Consider the following 21,475-nt stretch of genomic DNA (forward strand, 5'->3'; position numbering starts at 1 on the left):
TGCAGTCTACGAGTCTGATGTTTTTATCAATGAAAACTCTGACCCTGATAGCATTGGCCTCCATGAAGAGAGTAGGGGATTTACATGCATTCTCTGTTGACGATTCGTGCTTTTAGTTTGGTCCTGCTGTCTCACTGAGACCCAGACCAGGCTACGTGCCCAAAGTTCCCACCACTCCCTTCAGAGATAAGGTGGTGAGCTTGCAAGCGCTGCCCCCGGAGGACGCAGACCCAACCATGGCTTTGTTGTGCCCCGTACGCGCACTGCGACTCTACGTGGATCGCACGCAAAGCCTCAGGACCTCAGACCAGCTCTTTGTTTGTTATGGTGGCCAGCAGAAAGGGAAAGCTGTCACTAAGCAGAGGATGTCTCATTGGATAGTTGATACTATCGCCCTGGCTTATAATCTTCAGGGTATTCCTTGCCCCTTTAATTTGAGAGCGCACTCCACACGGAGTGTTGCCTCATCTTGGGCTTTAGCTCGTGGTTCCTCGCTAACAGACATCTGTAGAGCTGCTGGTTGGGCGACACCTAATACGTTCACTAGATTTTACAGTGTTCGTATCGAGCCTGTATCCTCTCGTGTTCTTTCCTCATCAGGGGGAGCACGGAGAGCAGTCTCGCAGGTCGGCTTGCAGCCTCCAACTGATGCTTCATAACTGTGTCAGTATGGAAGGCCTTCAGAACAAAAATGCGTAATGGTTTGAATTGTTCTTCCTCCGCTGCCTTGGCAGCCTTTGTTGCGGAGCATTGGCTGTCAGCCTTTCACTAGCTGTATCCTCGCGAACCTACGTGTCTGGCTCGGGCTCCACATTGTGTCCCACCGGGTTCCTTTGTGAGTATTTTTCCGTGGGGTTTATCCTACCAGCCCACGTTTCCCTTAGCAGAGCACTGCTTTGCTTACACAGCCACGGCTGTCTTTATTCCTCAACTACGGTTGACTTCGCCCACCATTAGCCCTTAAGACGGGCGGTGGCTTCCGCAGCGTTCCTATCCCGCTCAGGTAGGGCGCTTCCCAGTCGCTGGCACTTCTGTGGGGTTAAAGGAACATCTAGTGCCCGGCCTTCTGCCTTAAAACCTATCTCCTCCTCCATAAGTGGAACCGGAGGGCTTTACGCAGACACTGGAAGAGGTCAGCCCCTAGTGGCGTTTTGGTAGGGATTCCCAATTCGTCGGTCACGACGTGACGTCGTAGTGACCGACTGAAAGGGAACGTCTCGGTTACGGATGTAACCCTCGTTCCCTGAAGGAGGGAACGGAGACGTCACGTCCCGTCGCCACAGGTGCTGCCACCTGCTGTTTATCGGCCGGTCTCATTTTCCCGGCTTTCTCAGCGAAAAGAAGCTAATTTCCCTATTTGCACCTGCTGCTTATAAAGGCACCTGGCGGGGCGGCGCCAGCATTATGCAAATATCTCAATGCCAAGTTCATTGGCGTTTTAGTAGTATACGAAGCAGATTGGTCTCTCTAAGCGAGTTCCCAATTCGTCGGTCACGACGTGACGTCTCCGTTCCCTCCTTCAGGGAACGAGGGTTACATCCGTAACCGAGACGTTTTCACTGCCCAGACCTACAATGTCTCTTTGTGTTGAGGACTAGTGCATCTTTGAGCCAACATTCAGTACGAGTAAAAATACTTGAGTACTTTTAAATTGGGTTACTTTAATACTTTTACTCAAGTCATATTTAAATTGGTGACTTGTAACTTGTAGTGGAGTAATTTTTACAGTAAGGAATTTGTACTTTTACTCAAGTATGGCTTTCAGCTACTCTTTACACCTCTGGTCTAGTTACCCAGTCAAGTTGTAGTGTTATCTGTCAAGAATTTCGTGTTTCATGTTTCATACCCCCTCGTGGGTCTTTGTGTTTTGTTGTTAAATAAAGTGTTTTCTGTTTTCCCCCTTCATCGTCTGCTCTTGGGTTCATCTGTTCCCCAAATCCTCACACCAGGTTTTTGTTGGTCAATGGCGTAGTCTATTTTATTTGCCTCAAATAGCAACGCGCCAACAATGTGCCTGAACACACTTCGTTTTCAGACCAGAACGCCCATGGGCGCAAAAGGGGGTGCAAATGCATTTGCTATTTAAACAACGTGGCGCTAAACGTGAAAATGATAATTGCACAGGGTGGAAACTAACAAAAGACACATGTGTTGCGCATTGCGCTGCTTGCGCCGGGTGTAAAATAGAGCCCACGGTCTGGCTATTATTAACCTATTTTTTATAAACTTGATTTTGGTTATGTCGTTTTTGCCTAAATAACTTGAGATGTAAGATTTTCCATCATAAGCAAAGTCAACAGTGATTACAAGGTGTTTGGTTTTATTTATTTTCGGGCTATGGTTAGATGTCTATTAAATTGTCACTGAACAGCCCAAATTTTGCCTTGTTTTAGCCTTGATCAGTGGTCTCCAACGTGGTGCCCATCAAAGCACATTCTATTAATAGTCTCAATTGTAATATTTATTTATTGCATATTTTTAATATTAGCTTGGCTTGGTTTACTTATATTAGCATTTGAAACAATACTAAAACATTTCAACAAGTAAAATAAAATAAACTCAACAAGGAAAACATAAAAGTTTTGAGTAGACTATATCAAAAAGTAGCCCTCCAGATTGTTTTATCCATTGTGGTAGCCCTTGCTCACAAAAAGGTTGGAGAGCCCTGGCCTAGATATTTGGGCTGTGTTTGGTCAGACATCTTTTAAACACACAAAAACTAGGAAAGAAACAAACAATCTAGTAAGGTTTTAGCTGTAACAGCTAAATAAATCAAGGGATATGGATCATTTCTGAAGAAATCTTGCCCGAAACATATCACCCCAATTTTACACTGTTGAGTTCTATTGTGGTGGTTGTTTGGGGGTTGTCAAAGTGTTTTGAGGATTTTTAAGCATGAAAGTTGAATCCAATCTATATGGTTGCTATGGTGTGCTGAGTGGTTGCTAAGTACCTGCAAAAGAGATTTTGAGTGCTTGCTTATTGATGTCAGTATATCGAAATGGTCATATATTCTTTGGGTCTCTAAGTGTATTCGATTTTTACCTCCACCGGTTGAAAATCTTAAATTCAGTCACTTTGAAAAGTGCAAAAATTAGTGATGCTTGCCAGTTGTTAGTGTTGATATACAGTATCAACTCGTAATGCTCTTAACACTGAGCAGCTGTCAAAAATTGAGACATTTTGCAGCTCAACATGCTCTTGAAAGGAGACAAGTGAAGAACAGAATTTTAGCACCAATTGGAAAAGAGGTATCAAGTACTTAGCAACAGTAACGTCTGCATTGGCAGAGATACTGATTGTACATGAAGAGCTCATCTGAAGCTCTTTAAAGCTGTTTATTTTGGGAAACATATCATAGAAGGAAGAAAAAACAAGATTGACTTTGACAACTTTAATATACCCTCTAAATGTCCTCTATACCCAAGCATGCAGAATTATATTGATGCACATTCAAACCTCTCTTACTGTTAGGTCTACACTACGCTTTTTCAGAGTACGCAGAGCTCCAGAGCTAAGCTAGTGCAAATCCTACATCACTGGAGACACTTTGGCCTGGTATGGTAAGCGCAGGGAAGACCTTTGGGATACCCTCTCTTTCTTTCAGCCTCTTCCCGACAGAAAAAACTGACACTCATCTTGCTCCATGCTGGGAGGATTCAAAGAAGCAGTCATCCAGCAAATGAAATGCAGAAAGCGTTTGGCAAAGAGCAGGGGGGCGATTTTATCACAATTCTCTTTTTGGAATCCATTAATTCACAGGCCAGAACAAAAACCTTACTGAATTGCTACGTGACCAACAAAATTAAATGATACTTGTACATAAAATATTTGACAGGACTATTTTTACATTGTGATTTGCGTGCCACAATTTCTCGATTCCTTCAAGTGAACCAGGGTCTTTCCATCACTCAAGAAGACACCAGAGAGCCATTCTACCGAATCGATAACATTTCTGTTCCCAGGACCTTATACAGTGTGTTACTCTAAAATACATTTTATTCTAAAGAAAAAAAGTGTCCTGGACATTATTCTAACTATATAATTTAAAACATTATTATTCATATTAATATTAAGCTACCTAGAACACTGAAAAAAATTCATTTGTTATCTGTTGATATCATTATTTTTTGCATTTTTGTGTGGCTCTGTATGCCATCTTTGGAGTAAATATTTTTATCATTAAAAAAGTCTTAACATTTTAAATAAAATTTAAATTTTAGTCATTTCCCCAGGTTTGTGTTACTCCAACATTGAAAAAACACATGTTTGTGTTGCTCCACCATTTGAAAAAATAGGAATATCCACAAGAACATTTTCTACAGGAAGTTGCAAACTCTGGATCTTCTAAAGGCCATGAGAGGATCAAACGTATATTTTCTCATCGTCATTTTTGTATATATTGTGATATTATAGCCGCACTTAATACCATGCAGCTATATTTCATGAATTTGCTAAATCTATGCTAAAAACTCAGTCATAATACTTTCAGTCCATTAACTAAAATCAGTCCATCTTCCATTAAGTTGGCATGTTAAAAATAAACTAGTATGAATATTAAAACGTGATTTAGATTTTTGTTCTAGTGCGTTATCATGTCTAAAGGTCTTTTTGCTGAATAAAGAAAAAAATACAGCAAATGGCACTGATTCGGTAGAATGGCCCGAGTCAACTCCTGAGACAAAGTGCACCTGACTACACCTGGCTGTACATCTGGATAAATAAACAGATAAATGGATTTTTCTTACTGCTGATAATAGAAAATTTACACAAATATCCATTTTTATATAAAGTTCTGTCTAAAGTACTGCCAGCACATTATTTACCTAACGTGCAAACGAAATGTGCTGACTTAAATAGGGCAGTCTAGACAAATTTACATAGAAAGTGTGTGTTGATACAAAAAAAAACACATTTAAATGAATACTCATGTCACATTACTATATATAACTAACTAATAACCTTTTCATTGTCATTAAAGTCAAATTACTGAACCTAAAAATAAGAACCTGATAAAAAATGCTCATTTACGAGAAAACATGTCGAAGCACATAGAGGATTTTGCATCTAAACTCCTTATTTACAGGTATCAAAGTAAAACATTTTAAGGGCACCTATTTCATTGCTAAAAAACAACATTATTTTGTGTATTTGCTATGTGTTCGCCTGGTTTATAGTTAAAAAAACATTATTTTCCCCATACCGTACATTTTTGTAGCTCCAGATTTCACTCTCTTCCTGAAACCCACTGATTTTGTACAAAACTCATCAATTGGTTTGTGATTGGCCTAAAAACCTCTGACTAGAGGTCTTAAGGGGTCCACTTATATCCGAATACCCAAGGTCCGACCCGGAGATTTTCACATGTGCCTCGGACACGCGTCGGGTACAATAATAGCGGCACTGGGTCTCTGGTAATTTGAAATGAATGTGTTTTTGCCGAACGGACCCGAGAAGACCCGAACTCTCTTGCGTGTGTGCGTCAATGTCCTTTTCAAACCTCTCACCTGTTTACCAAGAGCGCTTGCAACATTGTGTGGCTGGCGGTAGGTTAATTTTCGTTTAGACAGACATGTCAGTCAATTTTAAATGTACATTTTAGCGGTTACGTTGGTGTCGTCGTCAAATAACAAAGTAAAACAGATGGAGCAGCTCGCCTAATTGTTTGCGAGGCCACCGGAGTTTCTTTCTGTCTGACTGCTGCATGCGGGTCTGCAGAATGCACACACGTCTGTGCCTTTAACACTCGGGTCCAGTCGGTTTAAAAAAAATTCCGACTAGTTTGGGTCGGACTCGGGTCAAAACATTTTTTTGAGTTTGTCTCAGGTCAGGTCTTTCTTTTTTTAATTATTTATTCATGTCAGGGTTCGAGTATAAAGTGATTCGGGTCATTTCGGGTCGGGTACATTTCTTTGGACCTGAGAAGACCTCTACTTCTGACGTCAGCTGGAAATAACACTCCTTACCATGTTTGAAATATTCGGACACAATGCAATCCTAACAGAAGTTAATTTACAGGTCCATCCCCAAAGCATACAGTATACAGTCCAAAGCGAGAGGAATTATGATAATGTCGGTCTTGTCTACATCACCAATCCCAGAAAGTAAACTGTTGCCTACTGTGTGTTTGTTGTAGTCTAAGAAAAAGATTTACGTTGGAGACGATGACTCGCGTCATCGTTTACTTTGGGGTTTGTACCTTTTGCATATCATTAACATGTACTAATACACACTTACACAACAAAAAAAAAAATGTAAAATTGTAAATCGGATAATTGGTATTCTTTAAAGAAACCGTTTCACTCAAAAATAAAATTTGTCATGATTTACTCATGCACTGTTTTTATTCTGGAACAGTTACGCATGTACCCTTCGAACGCTTCTACCTTACTTTTGTGTCCCACATGGAAAAACAGCATACAGTTTTGGAAAGATGTAAGGATGAGTAAATGACAGAACTTTACTTTTTACTTTACTTTTCCTCAAAAGTTCCTTAGAAGAAACTTAAAAGTTTCTTAATATTTTATAGAACTCAGTATGAGTATTTTAAATCATCATACATAATTCTATTTACCTTCGGTAAGCAGACTTCTCAAACTGAGGCCTTCTGGTATGTTCACATTCTCTAACATGCTCTTGAGAGTTGCTTTCTTTGAAGTGGGAAGTCTGAATGTTGAGCATAATATGCATTCGCTCTTTCTATACTGTCAGCCAGACATCACTATTGTAATGGTGGACTTCTTAATCCACCCCCATAATCCTGTGGCAAACAAAACAATGAGCAGCACTTGGCATCTACTTTAAAAGATTAAAGTGCTGCCCATTTCGAAGGCTGAGTGAAATGCATGTGCACACCACAATCACACCAATAACTGCTTTTAAGGAGATCTCCTTACTGTCATGCACAAAACATGGCTGTTTAAATGATTCATCCCTTTCATTCTGCAGAGCTTCCAGACTTCTGTTGAGATCAAGGCACTTACTGTAAATAGTTCAACATTTACAGTACTTACAATATACAGGCGAAACACGCAGCCATACAAAACTGAAACATAAAACATATCTACAGGCAAATCTCATTAACACATTTTTACTTATCTTATAATACTAATGATTGAGTTTTAATACGATGATTAAGTGGCTAATTTGTACTTAATTGTAAATTAGATTTTTTCACAGAAATTAAATGTTTATTTTAACAAAATGTTTGAACTAATTTGACTAATCATTACCTTTCCCATTACCTTTTTAAAGCATTAGTAGCACCAATCACAACCTATTGTAAAAATATTTGGTTCCATGGAGACAAAAAATTTAATTAAATGTTCTATTAGCCTTGTTTGATGGCATTTGTTAAACAGTACTATTCAACCTGTTACTCTAAAAAAATATATTATATAAAGAATTGGAAATATAACTTTTAATTGGTATCAGAGCTCTATTGTGGAATTCTTTATGTGAGCTTTTGCAATACACTGCACAGCTGCAACAAATACTGTAAATTGTTAACTCACACACTTTATTTTGTATAACTTCTTTGAAACCAAGCTTTTAATGGTTTCCTTGTGGAATTTGAAGAATGTGTCAATATCCTGTGTCTTGAATTCCACAATCAATCGATCCTTGTCCATGTGGGATGTTTAAAACATGAGCAGTGAGATTCTGGTGAGATGTGTTAGGTGCAACCAGGCTTGACGCCTACAAGATGAGTATTAGTTGCGGCTAGTTACGACAAAACAATAAAGAGGAGTTCATGCAGACACCGATTACCGCTGGGTATCGCAACTGTGTCAGGCGGATAAATTTGCTTAACTCTGCTCATTTACATGGGTGTTTCTGTCATTGTCACAGACAATCGCTTACTATCATTTAACAAGTTCAGGTGCGCATTGACTGTTAATAATCCATTAAGTAGGGGCTCCAAAAACATTCGGTTCAGAGCTCAGTATGCTTATGAGATGATTGACAGGACTAAAAGTTTGTCAGAAGAGCTTTGTTTCATCTTGTGTCTTTGTGACACGGCACCTTATGGCGCTTTTCCATTGCATAGTACCCCACGGTTTAGTTTAGTTTTGTTTATTTATTTATAAAGCACACAACTACAGCGTGGCGCTGTCCAAGGTGCTGTACAAAGCAGTTTTAAGAACCTTGTTTAATTCAGTAACAAATTTTTAAAAAGTGGGCTTTACATAATCCTCTAAAATTTTGAGAAGGGTCTGGCTGCAGGAGTTGCACTTGCATTCTCAGACTTGTACTCTCATGCACTTCCTGGCAGTTCTTCTGATGCACTTGTCGACATCACAAAATGTATGTATTGTTGTCAATTCATGCCTTTAAGTTTTGTTAAGAATTTAAATTTCGGATATTTAAAAAATGATCCTGGTCTACAAAGTGCCGATTTTGTTTTTAAACATCAGGCTATTTCAAATGATTGTGGTATTATAATTTAACTTTCCAACAATAAAAGCATTTTGTCGATGTATTTCCCTTTTTTTGCAATGCAAGTGGGGATTATAGTGCTGTTGATGTATGTATGTTAATATATTAATGTAATTAAAGATGCAATTTGTATAATCCATGCCGCTAGAAGGTGCACAATCAAAACAATAACACTGACGTAGATTAATGACGCTCTGAAGCAGCGTGGAATGATGGGAATTGTTGACTTTAACTCAACCAGTGATGGCCATCAGTCAGACAGGAACGAGGAATCATGTTAACAAATGAGGTAAAGTTAAGTAATCAAGTTTTATAAACATTGCGTTTGATGACATCATTTTATTTCATTATGTAAGGTTTCATGTAATGTTCAAACCGTAATTGTTAGTAGATGTTACAGTATTAGTCCGATTCGATGGTATGTTTACACAGCACAGAATTAAGTGTTCAGATTAACAAACTTACCATAAACAAGCGAGTGGCCCGACAGACGCTATTACTTCTGCATTTGTCCACGACACTGTTGCCATGTGGTTTCTACGTCAGTAAAGGCGGTAACAAAGGGTAACGTGGATATTAAAGGAATATTCCATTTTCTTAAAAGAAAATTCCAGATAATTTACTCACCACCATGTCATCCAAAATGTTGATGTGTTTCTTTGTTCAGTCGAGACGAAATTATGTTTTTTGAGGACTTTAATAGAGCCCAACATTTAATACTTAACTCAACACTTAACAATTTTTTTCAACGGAGTTTCAAAGGACTCTTAATGATCCCAAACGAGGCATAAGGGTCTTATCTAGCAAAACGATTGTCATTTTTGACAAGAAAAATAACAAATATACACTTTTAAACCACAACTTCTCGTTTAAATCCGGCCGTGATGCGGCAACGTGACCCCACGCAATACGTCATGACGTCAAGAGGTCACAGAGGACGAACGCGAAACTCCGCCCCAGTGTTTACAAGTGTGTTGAAAGAGGACCCTTCCTACGTTGTTGTATGTCAACTGATACTAATTAATGTCTTTGTGTCAGTTTATTGTTTACAATGGTCCGCAAATGTGCGTTTTATATAACACGTGACCTCCCTACGTCACTACGCATTTACGTTAGGTCGAGCTGGACCGGATTTAGACGAGAAGTTGTGCTTTAAAAGTGTGTACTTGTTATTTTTCTTGTCAAAAATGACAATCGTTTTGCTAGATAAGACCCTTATGCCTCGTTTGGGATCGTTTGGTGAGTAAATTATCTGGATTTTTCTTTTAAGAAAATTGAATATTCCTTTAACGTCATTGCCAGGCGACTGCACTGCCCCCGTGTCACTGTTTAAATGGCAATTTTCTCATCATTTATAAGTAGTTGAAAACATTAGAGATATTGTAAGTAATCAGCTGAACAAAATATATAACACTGGACTAGTGCTTTTTGGATAATTTACTTCAAATATCGTACAAATTCTACCTTTAATTAATTCAAAATTAAGATTAAGTTTAGTATCTATGGGACAGATTTACTAAACGAGGCAAATTAGCATGAGAGCGCAATTCCGGAGCACCGATGGCAGTGGTAATATCTGCGGGTTATTTACAAAAAAAGTGCAAGTATAATATCACAGGAGCAACAGCTGATTTTCATAATGACCAATACAATCTACTAAGAGCAGCACAAATTAGTTCAGGGTTACAAATAAGCATTAAGTTTAGCCTGTAATAAGCTTGAGTTCAGCACCACAGAGATCCCAGCGGAAAATTCAGGGTATGTAATCCCAGCTAACAAAGCCATGGTACACTGAAAAGAACTGGAGCACAAAAAATTAAGGTTTATAAGAAGTGTTGAAAGTCTGGTATTGTGTGACTTCTCTAGTGACTTCTATTTTATTTACTTTAGCAAATAAAAAAATAACACGGCTTGGCAAACAATATTTTTTTAATAATATATTCCTCTGCATTGTATCAAGCCTTCTATGCTCTCTGTGATGCCTCTTTTTTTAACAATGATTGCAGCCATTTCAGCACAAAGTATTTTGAAGACATGCTTTTTTCCGGGGTTAAATAATGGCGCAAATACCAGTCATATCACACGCGCGAACATTAGTAAATTGCGTTGTGTGAGTCATTTACATAATCTCCTCCCCAAAATTTTGCAACTGAAATGGAAACACCTAGAAATGCATATGCACTAGTTAGTCGGAAAAATTACAAGATCACAACTTTTCAGCGCTAATTATCCACTGCACATCTTTAGTAAATCCCAACATTGTTATTTAATGACAAAATGACTGTTTGTGCAGGCGCAAGCTGTGAGTAAATCTGGCCCTATATCAGCAAAATGCATTCTTCTGTCCTGTTCTTACAGATGCACAAATACATTTTATGACTTTCTGAAACCCCCATGGTACAACAGAGCACATGCAGTATGCAGTATGTTTCGCTGTAGTTTAACACCCTGCCTCGAACATATTGTAAAAAATAAAACCAGAGTAAAAATGTGCTTTAGGTTAAACTATAATTTTGTTAATAAAATAATATAACTTCTTTGTATCTTTGATACTTATTAGCTTAGCTGTAAATAATAAAACTAAAACATAAAATGTAAAAATCCTGCGATAAACAAAATAATTTTTTTGGGGGGGGGAACATGTTTCTTTGCTACGATAAGTAAATGTAACAATTCCAGCATCCATTGGGAACTCAAACTTATACGTTTTTTGTCAAGCTTGTGACTGTATGTGACGTCACTGCCACGGCTGTGTTTTCAGGAACTGCTGCAGCTAGGCCCTCTTAAAATTTTTGACCACAGCAGCTATGTGAAACTGTGTTGAACAGCAGGGATTATTCTACTTTTATTACAGGGTGGTCTAAAATGCTTGATTGTGATTGGCCAGTAACGACTTCCAATGTTATTCCAAGATAACAACCGCCTGAAACTAATAACACTGTTATTATTTTCGTGTCAGGTCCTGATCACACTTTCAGGGCTTATTTCTGCTATAACAACCGACTGCCTCAAATGTTGATTTCAGATTTCATGTTTAAAGGGGTAGTTCACCCAAAAATGTGAAAATTTACTCACTCTCATGTTGTTACAAACCCACATAAATTTCTTTATTCTGATAACTGAACACAAATAAAAATGTAACCACAGTTCGTGGACCCCATTCACTTTCATAGTAGGAAAAAAGAATACTATGGAAGCAAATGGGGTCCACGATGGTTTGGTTACAAACATTTCTCAAAATATCTTCCTTTGTGTTCTTCAGATCAAAGAAATGTATATAGGTTTATAACAACATGAGGATGAGTAAATTATGACAGAATTTTTATTTTTAGGTCTACTATCCCTTCAATGCATCATCAAGGTCAAAGTTTATAGCGTTTCCAAGTGACTTATGTATACATGCGATTTCACATATAAAAGTTCTTACTGTGCATTTATGTGTATAAAAGCTCGTACACACATTGTTTTCATGAACTAAATTCATTACTCATTTGCCATCATGAAGTCCAACAAATGTCAGTTTAGACTTGTCCAATAACGTTTGATAGAATACCAACGAACAGAGAATCATCAAAGTAACTCTGAGATCGATAACACAGTCGTTTGGCTTTGTCAACAGCTTGTCTATGACTTAAAGTGAACCTACCATAACAGTACTTTTTCCATCAGCTGTTATGCGAACAATAATGTCCGGCATTTGGCAGGGCGCGAGCCAAGCGGTGTCAAACCCTATTGCAGAAAATTTGTTTTAGGTTTATCAATAGCAGATAGCAGAAGCGGTCAGTGAGGGATTTCGCTTGAGTTGAAGCTGATATTGCTCAAGGCAGGTGAGTATTGAATGGCCCGTCTGTCTGAGCCAAGGGTAAATAGTGATTAATGGGAGATACAGGAAGGTTTTTCAAAGAACTGCGTGAGTGCCGGCAATCTGACTCTTTCTGTCAGCTCTCATCTGTTGAATCGACCCAAAAAGCAACAGACTCAATGTGAACATGAAATTGTTTCTTTGGGTTTCTTTGCACCGAAACTGCTAAATGTACCATTCAAGCAAAGATGACATTAGAGAACACCAGCACTATGTTAATATTTTCTAAATAATCTGATTTATTGATTAGCAGTGTCAGTGAGTAAATAAGCTTTAAATCTGTCAAAATGGCTTAGGGAGCTTTGACTGAATTTGGCTCCAAACGCTTGAAAATAGGCTAGGAGATGTATTTATGTCTGTAGACTGTGGTCATACATTTTGAATGCAGCAGTTTAATTTTTAACCATGAGTCCTTCCAAGATTGCGACGTACTTCATTGTTAAAATACACAGAGGCGAAAAGCACAGCGCTGAGCAAAAAGATCCTTGAAACCTAATGGTAAAAAAACATTTTTAGGAACCAATAAGACAGAATCGGTAAAGTGCAGAATCGGTAAAGTAGATCGGAGCTAGCTGTCACACGCTTAATGTAATTGTGAATATTTCTCAGGGTAGATTAATTTTATAAGTCAGTTACTTTACAGTCATATACTTTTAAGTCATGGCAACAAAAAAGCTACAGAACATTACAGACCATTTTCACAGATGTTGCAAATTATAAGATGCCTCTTGCACTGGGGCATGTTGTCACAATGAAATCCTGCTCAATTCCAACAAAATTCCGACAGCCTGCACCAACTTGACAGCTTTGACAAACCAGTCCTCGAGTAAACATTTGTGTGACTGCTCACTTCTGACACAAAACCTTATAACTCCTGAAAGACAGCTGATGTGTTATTTCTGTAACAAACAGCCCATGCGTTTCTTATTTATTATTAACAGCTGTTTTGTAAGTCGGCAAGAATAAAGAAATGAAATGTAAAAAGGTGTTGCAAGAAGGCTGTATTCGTATTGTACATCTTTCAGGTAACTTATAAAGATTTAACATAAAAACATTTTTTTACAACAGAGATATAGGATTGGGTTCGTGAATTTACCTTGTGGTCAATAATGCCGCTGTAGCCCTGCAGGGGTAGAGGTGTTTGGCGCGTGTTTTCAGGCGCATTCGTGGGCTCCGCTTTCTCACCCGACGCCCCCTTAGATGCGCTGGATGCTGTAGTGTCATTATTATAGCTGACGGTGTACAAGAAGAACAGACTGATGCACATGGAGATCGCGAGAAACACAGCAACTCCATGACGCTGGAAAACACGAGGGCAAAAGTTCACACTGTATATCACACACTGATCAGACGTCATACTGTAAATCATACTCACACGTGTGATATACTCCATTACGAAAATTAACCATGGTTTTATTTAAAACAAAAAACATGGACGGTAAAACCATTGTTTTGCTGATAGTAATCAATAAAAAAATAAAAAAACATGCACTTTTACTACAATAAAACCATGGTTCATTTTCGTAAGGGCATTTTATTTCCATGCCCAAAAATAAGCTGCATTGTGAACTTGCATGTTTTTACTAAATGGTGACTAAAACGAATGCATTAAATCATATCCATCAATGGTTTTGCACAAGCATCATTAAGCTTAGTACATGCAGCACGCTTCTTTCGTGGTTGGTAATAATGTAGTATAATAATGAAAAATCAAAAACTGCAAAATTCACTTATAAATTCCCCTTATAATTACATGTATTTATTTATCATGTTTGTTTAATACCAACAGGCTTAAATAAAACAGGTGCATGCATGCATAATTTTCAGAATCCATATAAACACATCATACAGGTATTCATATGAAATTGTTATTTTGTTTTAAAATATTTAATAGCTACGCGTATTGTACACAAACTACATTTCCTGTCTCCACAAATGTAATTTCCGACAAAGACTTCATAATTCATGAAAAGGAGATTAAGGTTTTTGATGTTTTTAATCTTTCATTCAGCATGTTGAGAGGACAGTAAAGACAGAGCCGCAGTACTTCAGGAACAATGCTGCAAAGGAGAGAAGCAATCCATTCAAACAGTTTTCACAACATTTACCATCGGTGTCTTCATCCTGAAGCCCGCTGCTATATTCCCGGAAATGTGCGCATGAACATCCACTTTTTTCCCTGATTGTTGTTACTTCATCAGATTATGATTGAATTTCCGCGTGAGCTGACGGTGTGCGCGCGCGCTCGGACTGAACCCATTCTCAGCGTGCACTTCAGACGGACTGGGAGCCGCGAGCAGATATAGAGCAGTATGACAGCCCGAGGTCCTAATGCACGTCGGTTCGGCGTCTACTCGGGCTACTGTACTTTCTACGGTACTTATTTGTTTGTTCGTTGTGGACACTGGGAATTCAAATACACAATTAATTTTTAAAAAAAAAGAGGTAATTTTATGATTTCTTTCACAGCATGTGTCTAAAATTAATTTGGTGCTAGCATTAGTATTTAATAAGTGCTTGATTATAATTTATTAATTATTGCTATTTTTTGGCGCTGTCACAACAACTGCCAACCTATGATCTTCCACAGTGACTAACAGATGCATATTACACACATATTGCCAGTTCAGATTTCAAGATTGGCTAGCTGCATGGGAGCCAGAGGCAGGACAGGTTTGTTATCCGTCTGTTGGGAAATAAAATGGTTACAAGGTGACAGGCTGCTACAAAGAACACTGTTGAGGAAGAACAACACAATCTCATGACAATTCGTAACTATTTTACGAGATGGCTAATTTTTAAGGACGACCTCGTTTGATGTTTTAATACAATATGCTTTCCCAGTGGGTTAGGGGTGGAGCTTCCTTCATGCTTGTTCTTAATAAGCGCACTTTTTTAAAAAAATGATTTACATTGTACAAAAGATCATGCTGGGAAGACAATGATTCTGGATTTTTAAAGTAAGACCTTTAAACTTTAAAAAAAACCTTGCTTCAAACCTTCAAAACTGTACCACAGACAGACACTCAATAAAGCTATAAAGCAATGAACAAATTCAGGTGGGCTGTTGCTTAAGTTAAATGTTGCAACAGCACTATGGGAAAAAATAAGAATGTTCAATACATTTATTATTAATAATCAGATCACTGTATAGCAATAGCAAGTGAACTAGAATCTTACAAATCAGTACAGAAATCATTTTGCAGCCAGAATAAGTAGCAAAGTGGCTCAGACATTATGCCGATAGCCAAACGTCTGGTTCTGCAAGACTACCTACAGTAGATCCAGACTGCTACTGATATAACCCCATCAATCTTTATCCCTTTAGGCAACCCTATATATATATTCCAGCTCCAACTTCAATTAACACAGATTTAGGTAAAAAGCTTCCACTAAAGGACAAGTAACTGATTAACAGAAGCATTGTACAAAGCTTGTTAAGGACTAAGGTCAGATTGGTCCTGGAGACGCTGCCTGATGCCTATAATAAAAAGGGGTGTGCAAGACAGTTTGCTTTAGATCCTCACTGATATTAATTTCTGTGAGGGCCACTACGCTTAGCCTCGGAGTATCTGCCAGAGCACATCCCATACACACGGTGTGTGCTCACCTCATTACATTTTGCTGCCAAAAGGCACATGTGTGGATGTTGCTATGACAGCCATTAGGAAAGAGAGAGGGAGAGAGACCCAGCACCTGATTTCCTATATGTCATCCACTGCATAAGATCATGCATATTTCATAATCCTTTCATAGTTCAAGTCTCTTAAAAAGTGATGAAATATAACAAGGCAAGTTTTAGTGTCAGACATTCACTGCATGTTTGTCCAGAAAATGGCAAGCCAAACAAACAACCCACATATGCCCACCCATGTGCATCAAAGTAGACTCATGATGCGGAAAGTGGTTGTGAATACACAAAGTCTAAAAGTCACATTGAAACCAGCATTTTTTTTAAACAGAATTACCCACATTAGAATAATATACATTTAGTGGATTCATGTATTGTGGGAGATGTGCGTGTGTTTTATATATCTTTATTGACGACTTATGTAACTTAGTAACTGTATCAAGAAAGTTGTGTTTGAAAAAACGTCCTTGAGCTACTTAAAAACAAGTTTGAGTCACGATCCTTGTGAAAATGCAACATTTTAGAAGTGACAAATACTTTGCATCATTATTTGTTTGCACACCAAGTTTTTGAAAAGCATTTGAGCTGCAGTAGTACATATCTGTGAAAGAGATATAACATTAAATGGGGAAATATCAAAAATGATGTATGTCTGTACAAAAAAACACGAAATACTACAGCCATAAGGGCAGTTTCAAATGTTTTTTCATTATAATCCTTTGAATGCACTAGATGATTAACCAGACCATGAGAACACAAAAAATACGTGAACTGCAAGTTTGCTAAATGTTTTTTTTTTGCTAAATGTTTTTAGCGCTGATGTTAACAGGTTAGACTATTACACGTGTGAGTTCAGCACGTGTGAGTTCAAATGTGATGATGTAATTGGTTATGTGTGTGTGATGTAGCAAACCAAGGCGATTTCAAACTGTGGGAATGAGATGTCTTTGGAAAACTCAAAATTTGAACACCACATAAACATATAAACAACAATAAAAACTTGATTTTCACCTCAGCGGGACTTTAAAATCTTGTAGTGTGTGGCCTGCACAAGACAATAAAATGAAATATGAACAATAGACCATTATTTGTGTTGCATACAATTTCTCATTAAGTAAATAGCCATGATGCAGCTTTCTTTAAAAATGAAATCAAGAAATGTGTTACCAAGAAACTGTGATGTGAGTACAGTGTGTGCAACTTAAGTATTTTTACTTTTCTCAAGCATATTTTTTAAGGATCTGTACTTGATCAGAGTGTTTTTCTTTGGAAAACTTTTAATTCACTACATTCAAAAGCATATACACTGCAAAAAATGACTTTCTTACTTAGTATTTTTGTTTTATTTTCAGTAGATATATAAAAAAAAATCTTAAATGAAGATGTATTTTCTTGATGAGCAAAATGACCTAAGAAAATAAGTCGAGTTTGTAGACAAAAACTATACAATTTAAGTGAATTTGTGCTTAAAACAAGCAAAATTATCTGCAAATGGGTATAATAAATGCAAATGTTTATTATTGGCAGATAATTTTGCTTGTTTTAAGCACAAATTCACTTAAACTGTATAGTTTTTTATCTACAAACCAGACTTATTTTCTTAGGTCAATTTGCTCATCAAGAAAAATCATCATTTTTAGATATTTCTACTGAAAACAAGACAAAAATACTAAGAAAGTCATTTTTTGCAGTGTAGTATCATAGCCTACTTTTGTATTCCACAACTGCGGCGGCCGCCGGCCAGTGACTTATCTTTTCGAGGGGCACAAATTCAAAGTTGTCGTGTGTGTTGCTCGTCATGTAAAAATATGTGTTGGTTGTCTCACTTACCACTAAACTCTGCTTACACATAAGATTGTATCTGAGTATAAGATTGTAGTGAGTATCTGGCAAAGGTAAACGTCTCTTTTATCATAAACCCATTAGATGCATCTGCAGCAGGCATGTATTTTGACATGTCGCGTGATGCATATGGTTCACATGACACGCCAAAACACATAGTTTGACATGATGAGCCACACACGATGGGCTGAATACAAGTTGTGACTAGCTTCGCATTGTGCGCCCTCAAAAAATAAGTCCAGGCCACCACCGTTCCACTAGATTTCATTAAATTTAATTTCATACCTAATTACATTAAAACATTTTGTGCTTTTACTCAAGTAAATCGAGGTTTTACTTAAGTTAAAGTAAGAAAGCACTATTTTTAATGTAATTATGTAGTTAATGTAAAACAAAAACTCCTATTTATTAAATGTAGTGGAGTTTGGAATGTAGTGATTGAAGTATTTTCCAAGGAAAAACACTGATAAAATACAGATACTTGAAAAATGTATAACCTTCTTACAGTGGGGGAAATAAGTATTGAATGCATCAACAGTTTTTTCAGTACATCTATTTCCAAGGTTATTCACATGAAATTTTCACCAGACATCAGTATTAACTTAAGAAATCCACAAATATAAAGAATTCACAACAATTAATATGCAATAGAGTTGTATGACACAGGGCATAAGTATTGAACACGTTAAGAAAAGGCTAGTCACCAAGGCAAGGAACCAGCTAAATACATGTGTTTAGAAAGTAATTATATGTCCTTTCTGTACAAATGATTATCAGCTGGGTTAGTAAATTGATGAGCTATAAAAAGGCTTTTCATTACCAAGGTGTCACACAAGAAACATCTCATAATGAGTAAAAGAAAGAGCATTCCCAAGACCTGAGCAACCTTGTTGTTCCGAAACATATCGATGGAATTGGATACCGATGTATTTCAAAACGTCTGAATCTTCCTGTAAGCAACATTGGGGCCATTATCTGCAAGTGGAAGCAATATCACTCTATCATCAACCAACCACGCACAGGAGCTCCTCGCAATATTTTAGAGTCAGAAGAATAGTCAGAAGAGTAACCCAAGAGCCAAGGACCACTTGGAAAGGGGTCCAGAAAGACTTGGAGGCAGCAGGTACCATTGTCACAGAGAAAACAATAGGCAATGCATTCCACTGTCATGGCCTCTTTGCACGCGCACCCCGCAAGGCTCCATTACTGAAGACAAGGCATGTTGAAGTTCATTTAAATTTGCTGCAACTCATTTGGACAAGCATACAGTATGAAATACTGGGAGAATGTAGTCTAGTCAGATAGAAGCAAAATTGAAATTTTTGGTTGTCATGCTACACACCATGTTTAAAGAAGAAATAGCACTGCACATCACCCTAAAACACTACACCAACAGTGAAGTTTGGAGGTGAAAGCATCATGGTGTGGGGCTGTTTTTTAATTGCATGATACTGGCAGACTTTATCTTATTGAAGGAACAATGAATGTGTCATGACCGCAGACAGACGAGTGATAACCAGATGGCAGCGGATCCATTTGCAGTAATATTTATTTAAAGAAAAAAACAAGATAGAACAAAACAAACATTGGTAACACGCGGTGACTCGTAACATGAACATAACATTCAGAATGGACCGTACAAGACAGGGGAAACGGAAGTGACTATATACACAAGACAATTACTAATGAAAACCTGGAAACAATGACGTGACTAACAAGGGGCAATGAATTACTAAGGTTACCAATGACTGGGCGGAGACAAGATCAGACACAGGGAAAACAGGCAAGACATTAATCAAAACAAGCTATACATGACAGAGCAAGAACTATGAACATAGACAAAACCCCAATGAATTAAACAAGACATGAATCAAAAGGAAAATACAGAAGAACCAAACAAATAAACAGACAAACCCGGACAAAATGGAGCCCCTTACTGGGAGATTATTGGGAAGAATCTTTAGCCATCCACCAGGATGATGAAGATGAAATGTGATTGGACCTTCCAGCAGGACAATGATCCACAGCATTCAGCAAAGGAAACTATCAATTGTTTTCAGCTCATCATTTTACTAACCCAGCTGATAATAATTTGCACAGATAGGAAATATGGGCTGCGTTGAAAACTTAGGCAGCTGACTTGTTGCCTCTCTTCCTCAAAAGGCAATGACTACAGTAGAATGAAGGCAGCTAAGAGAAACGCTTTCGGACACACTTCAAAGGCAACGTGTTTAAAATATAAACAGAGAGCCCCTTTAAAGCAACACTATGTAGTTTTTTTACCTTTAAATAATGTCTCTAAAATTATTTCAGTGATAGAACAACTTTTAACTGGACAAATTGTACTGTTGCTGCAACCTGAGCAACCTCCTAGCGGCTACAAGCACACTCTGAAAGTGGCGGTGGAGGGTAGGAAACACAGCCCCGCCCCTTCCCCTGCCTGCAGAAGATTGTTTGGTACCAGGCACTGTTGCGCTTTTCAACCACATGGGGGAGCTGTAAGTCACTTTTACATGGAAACTACATAGTGTTGCTTTAACTAATGACATATTTGAAAACTACAACACATATTTCTCTTTAAATGCAATTAAAAGGTGTAAAAAGTGAAATTATACATTTATTTACACTAAATTTGTGCTCCAGCCGCTTTCTTGGCCGCCATTTTATTTTTTCGAAGTCAACCGGGCTCGACCAATCACATTCCCTATGCGCGCACACGCATAGAATTGTGGGACAAGATCTCAGGAGGCAGGAAGTAAGCCTAACATTGGATTCGGACATGCCTTGATGCCTTTCTGCCTTGGAAAGCTGCTGCAGAAGGCAGCAATTTAGAGTTTTCGCACGCAGCCATAATTACTTTCTAAATACTTTTGGATTTCAGCTGGTTCCTTTCCTTTGTGACTAGCTTTTAACATGTTCAATACTTTTTTCCTGAATCATATTGCACCTAACTTTATTTATTGACTTTAATGTTGTGAATAATTTTTATATTTGTGGATTTCTTGAGTTAATACTAATGTCTGCACTGTAAAAATTATTTGCTGCCTTAGATATTTTTGTTGAATAAACTTAGATTTGCAAGTTATTTCAACTTACTATTTTTATCTTGACTAGAGATGACTTGTTATAACTACAGATGAGTTGTTAAAACTAATTATATATATATATATATATATATATATATATATATATATATATATATATATATATATATATATATATATACACTAGTCAACATTTGAAGTGGATCAAAACCTTTCCTAAAAGTTGTCTTAAAACCAATACCCAGTACCCTTTCTTGTCTTAGGACAAGTTTGATGAATGTTTTTGATCCACTTCAAATGTTGACTACTATATATATATATATATATATATATATATATATATATATATATATATATATATATATATATATATATATATATATATATATATATATATATATATATATATATATATATATATATATATATATAAAATAAGTTGTAGCAACTCATCTCTTGTCAAGATAAATAATAATAAGTTGACTTGTATGACTTGTATGAGTTGATTCATCAAAAGGAAATTAAGGCAGCAAAGATTTTCTACAGTGGGGGGGGGGATTGCATGTGAATAACCTCATTGGAATTAAACTGTATGTACTGAATGTTTTTTTTTTTATGTGTTAAATACTTATTTCCCCCACTGTAAGTAGTAAGTAA

At 37.3% G+C, this 21,475-nt stretch overlaps 1 protein-coding gene across 1 annotated transcript in view; it reads right to left on the reverse strand.

Annotated features, from left to right (window-relative positions):
- st6galnac5a (ST6 (alpha-N-acetyl-neuraminyl-2,3-beta-galactosyl-1,3)-N-acetylgalactosaminide alpha-2,6-sialyltransferase 5a) overlaps nucleotides 1-14,592 on the reverse strand; it is a 73,707-nt gene extending 59,115 nt beyond the window's left edge. Inside the window, exons 1-2 of the mRNA XM_065269663.2 lie at nucleotides 14,410-14,592; nucleotides 13,398-13,601 (exon numbers count right to left, since the gene is read on the reverse strand). Of these exons, the coding sequence (XP_065125735.1) occupies nucleotides 13,398-13,601; nucleotides 14,410-14,424 (219 nt within the window). The 5' untranslated portion in view covers nucleotides 14,425-14,592. The remainder of the gene's footprint in view (nucleotides 1-13,397; nucleotides 13,602-14,409) is intronic.
- Between the last annotated feature and the right edge of the window lie 6,883 nt (nucleotides 14,593-21,475).

This window comes from Paramisgurnus dabryanus, chromosome 6 (genome assembly GCF_030506205.2).
Source record: "Paramisgurnus dabryanus chromosome 6, PD_genome_1.1, whole genome shotgun sequence".
Classification (NCBI taxonomy): Eukaryota; Metazoa; Chordata; class Actinopteri; order Cypriniformes; family Cobitidae; genus Paramisgurnus; species Paramisgurnus dabryanus.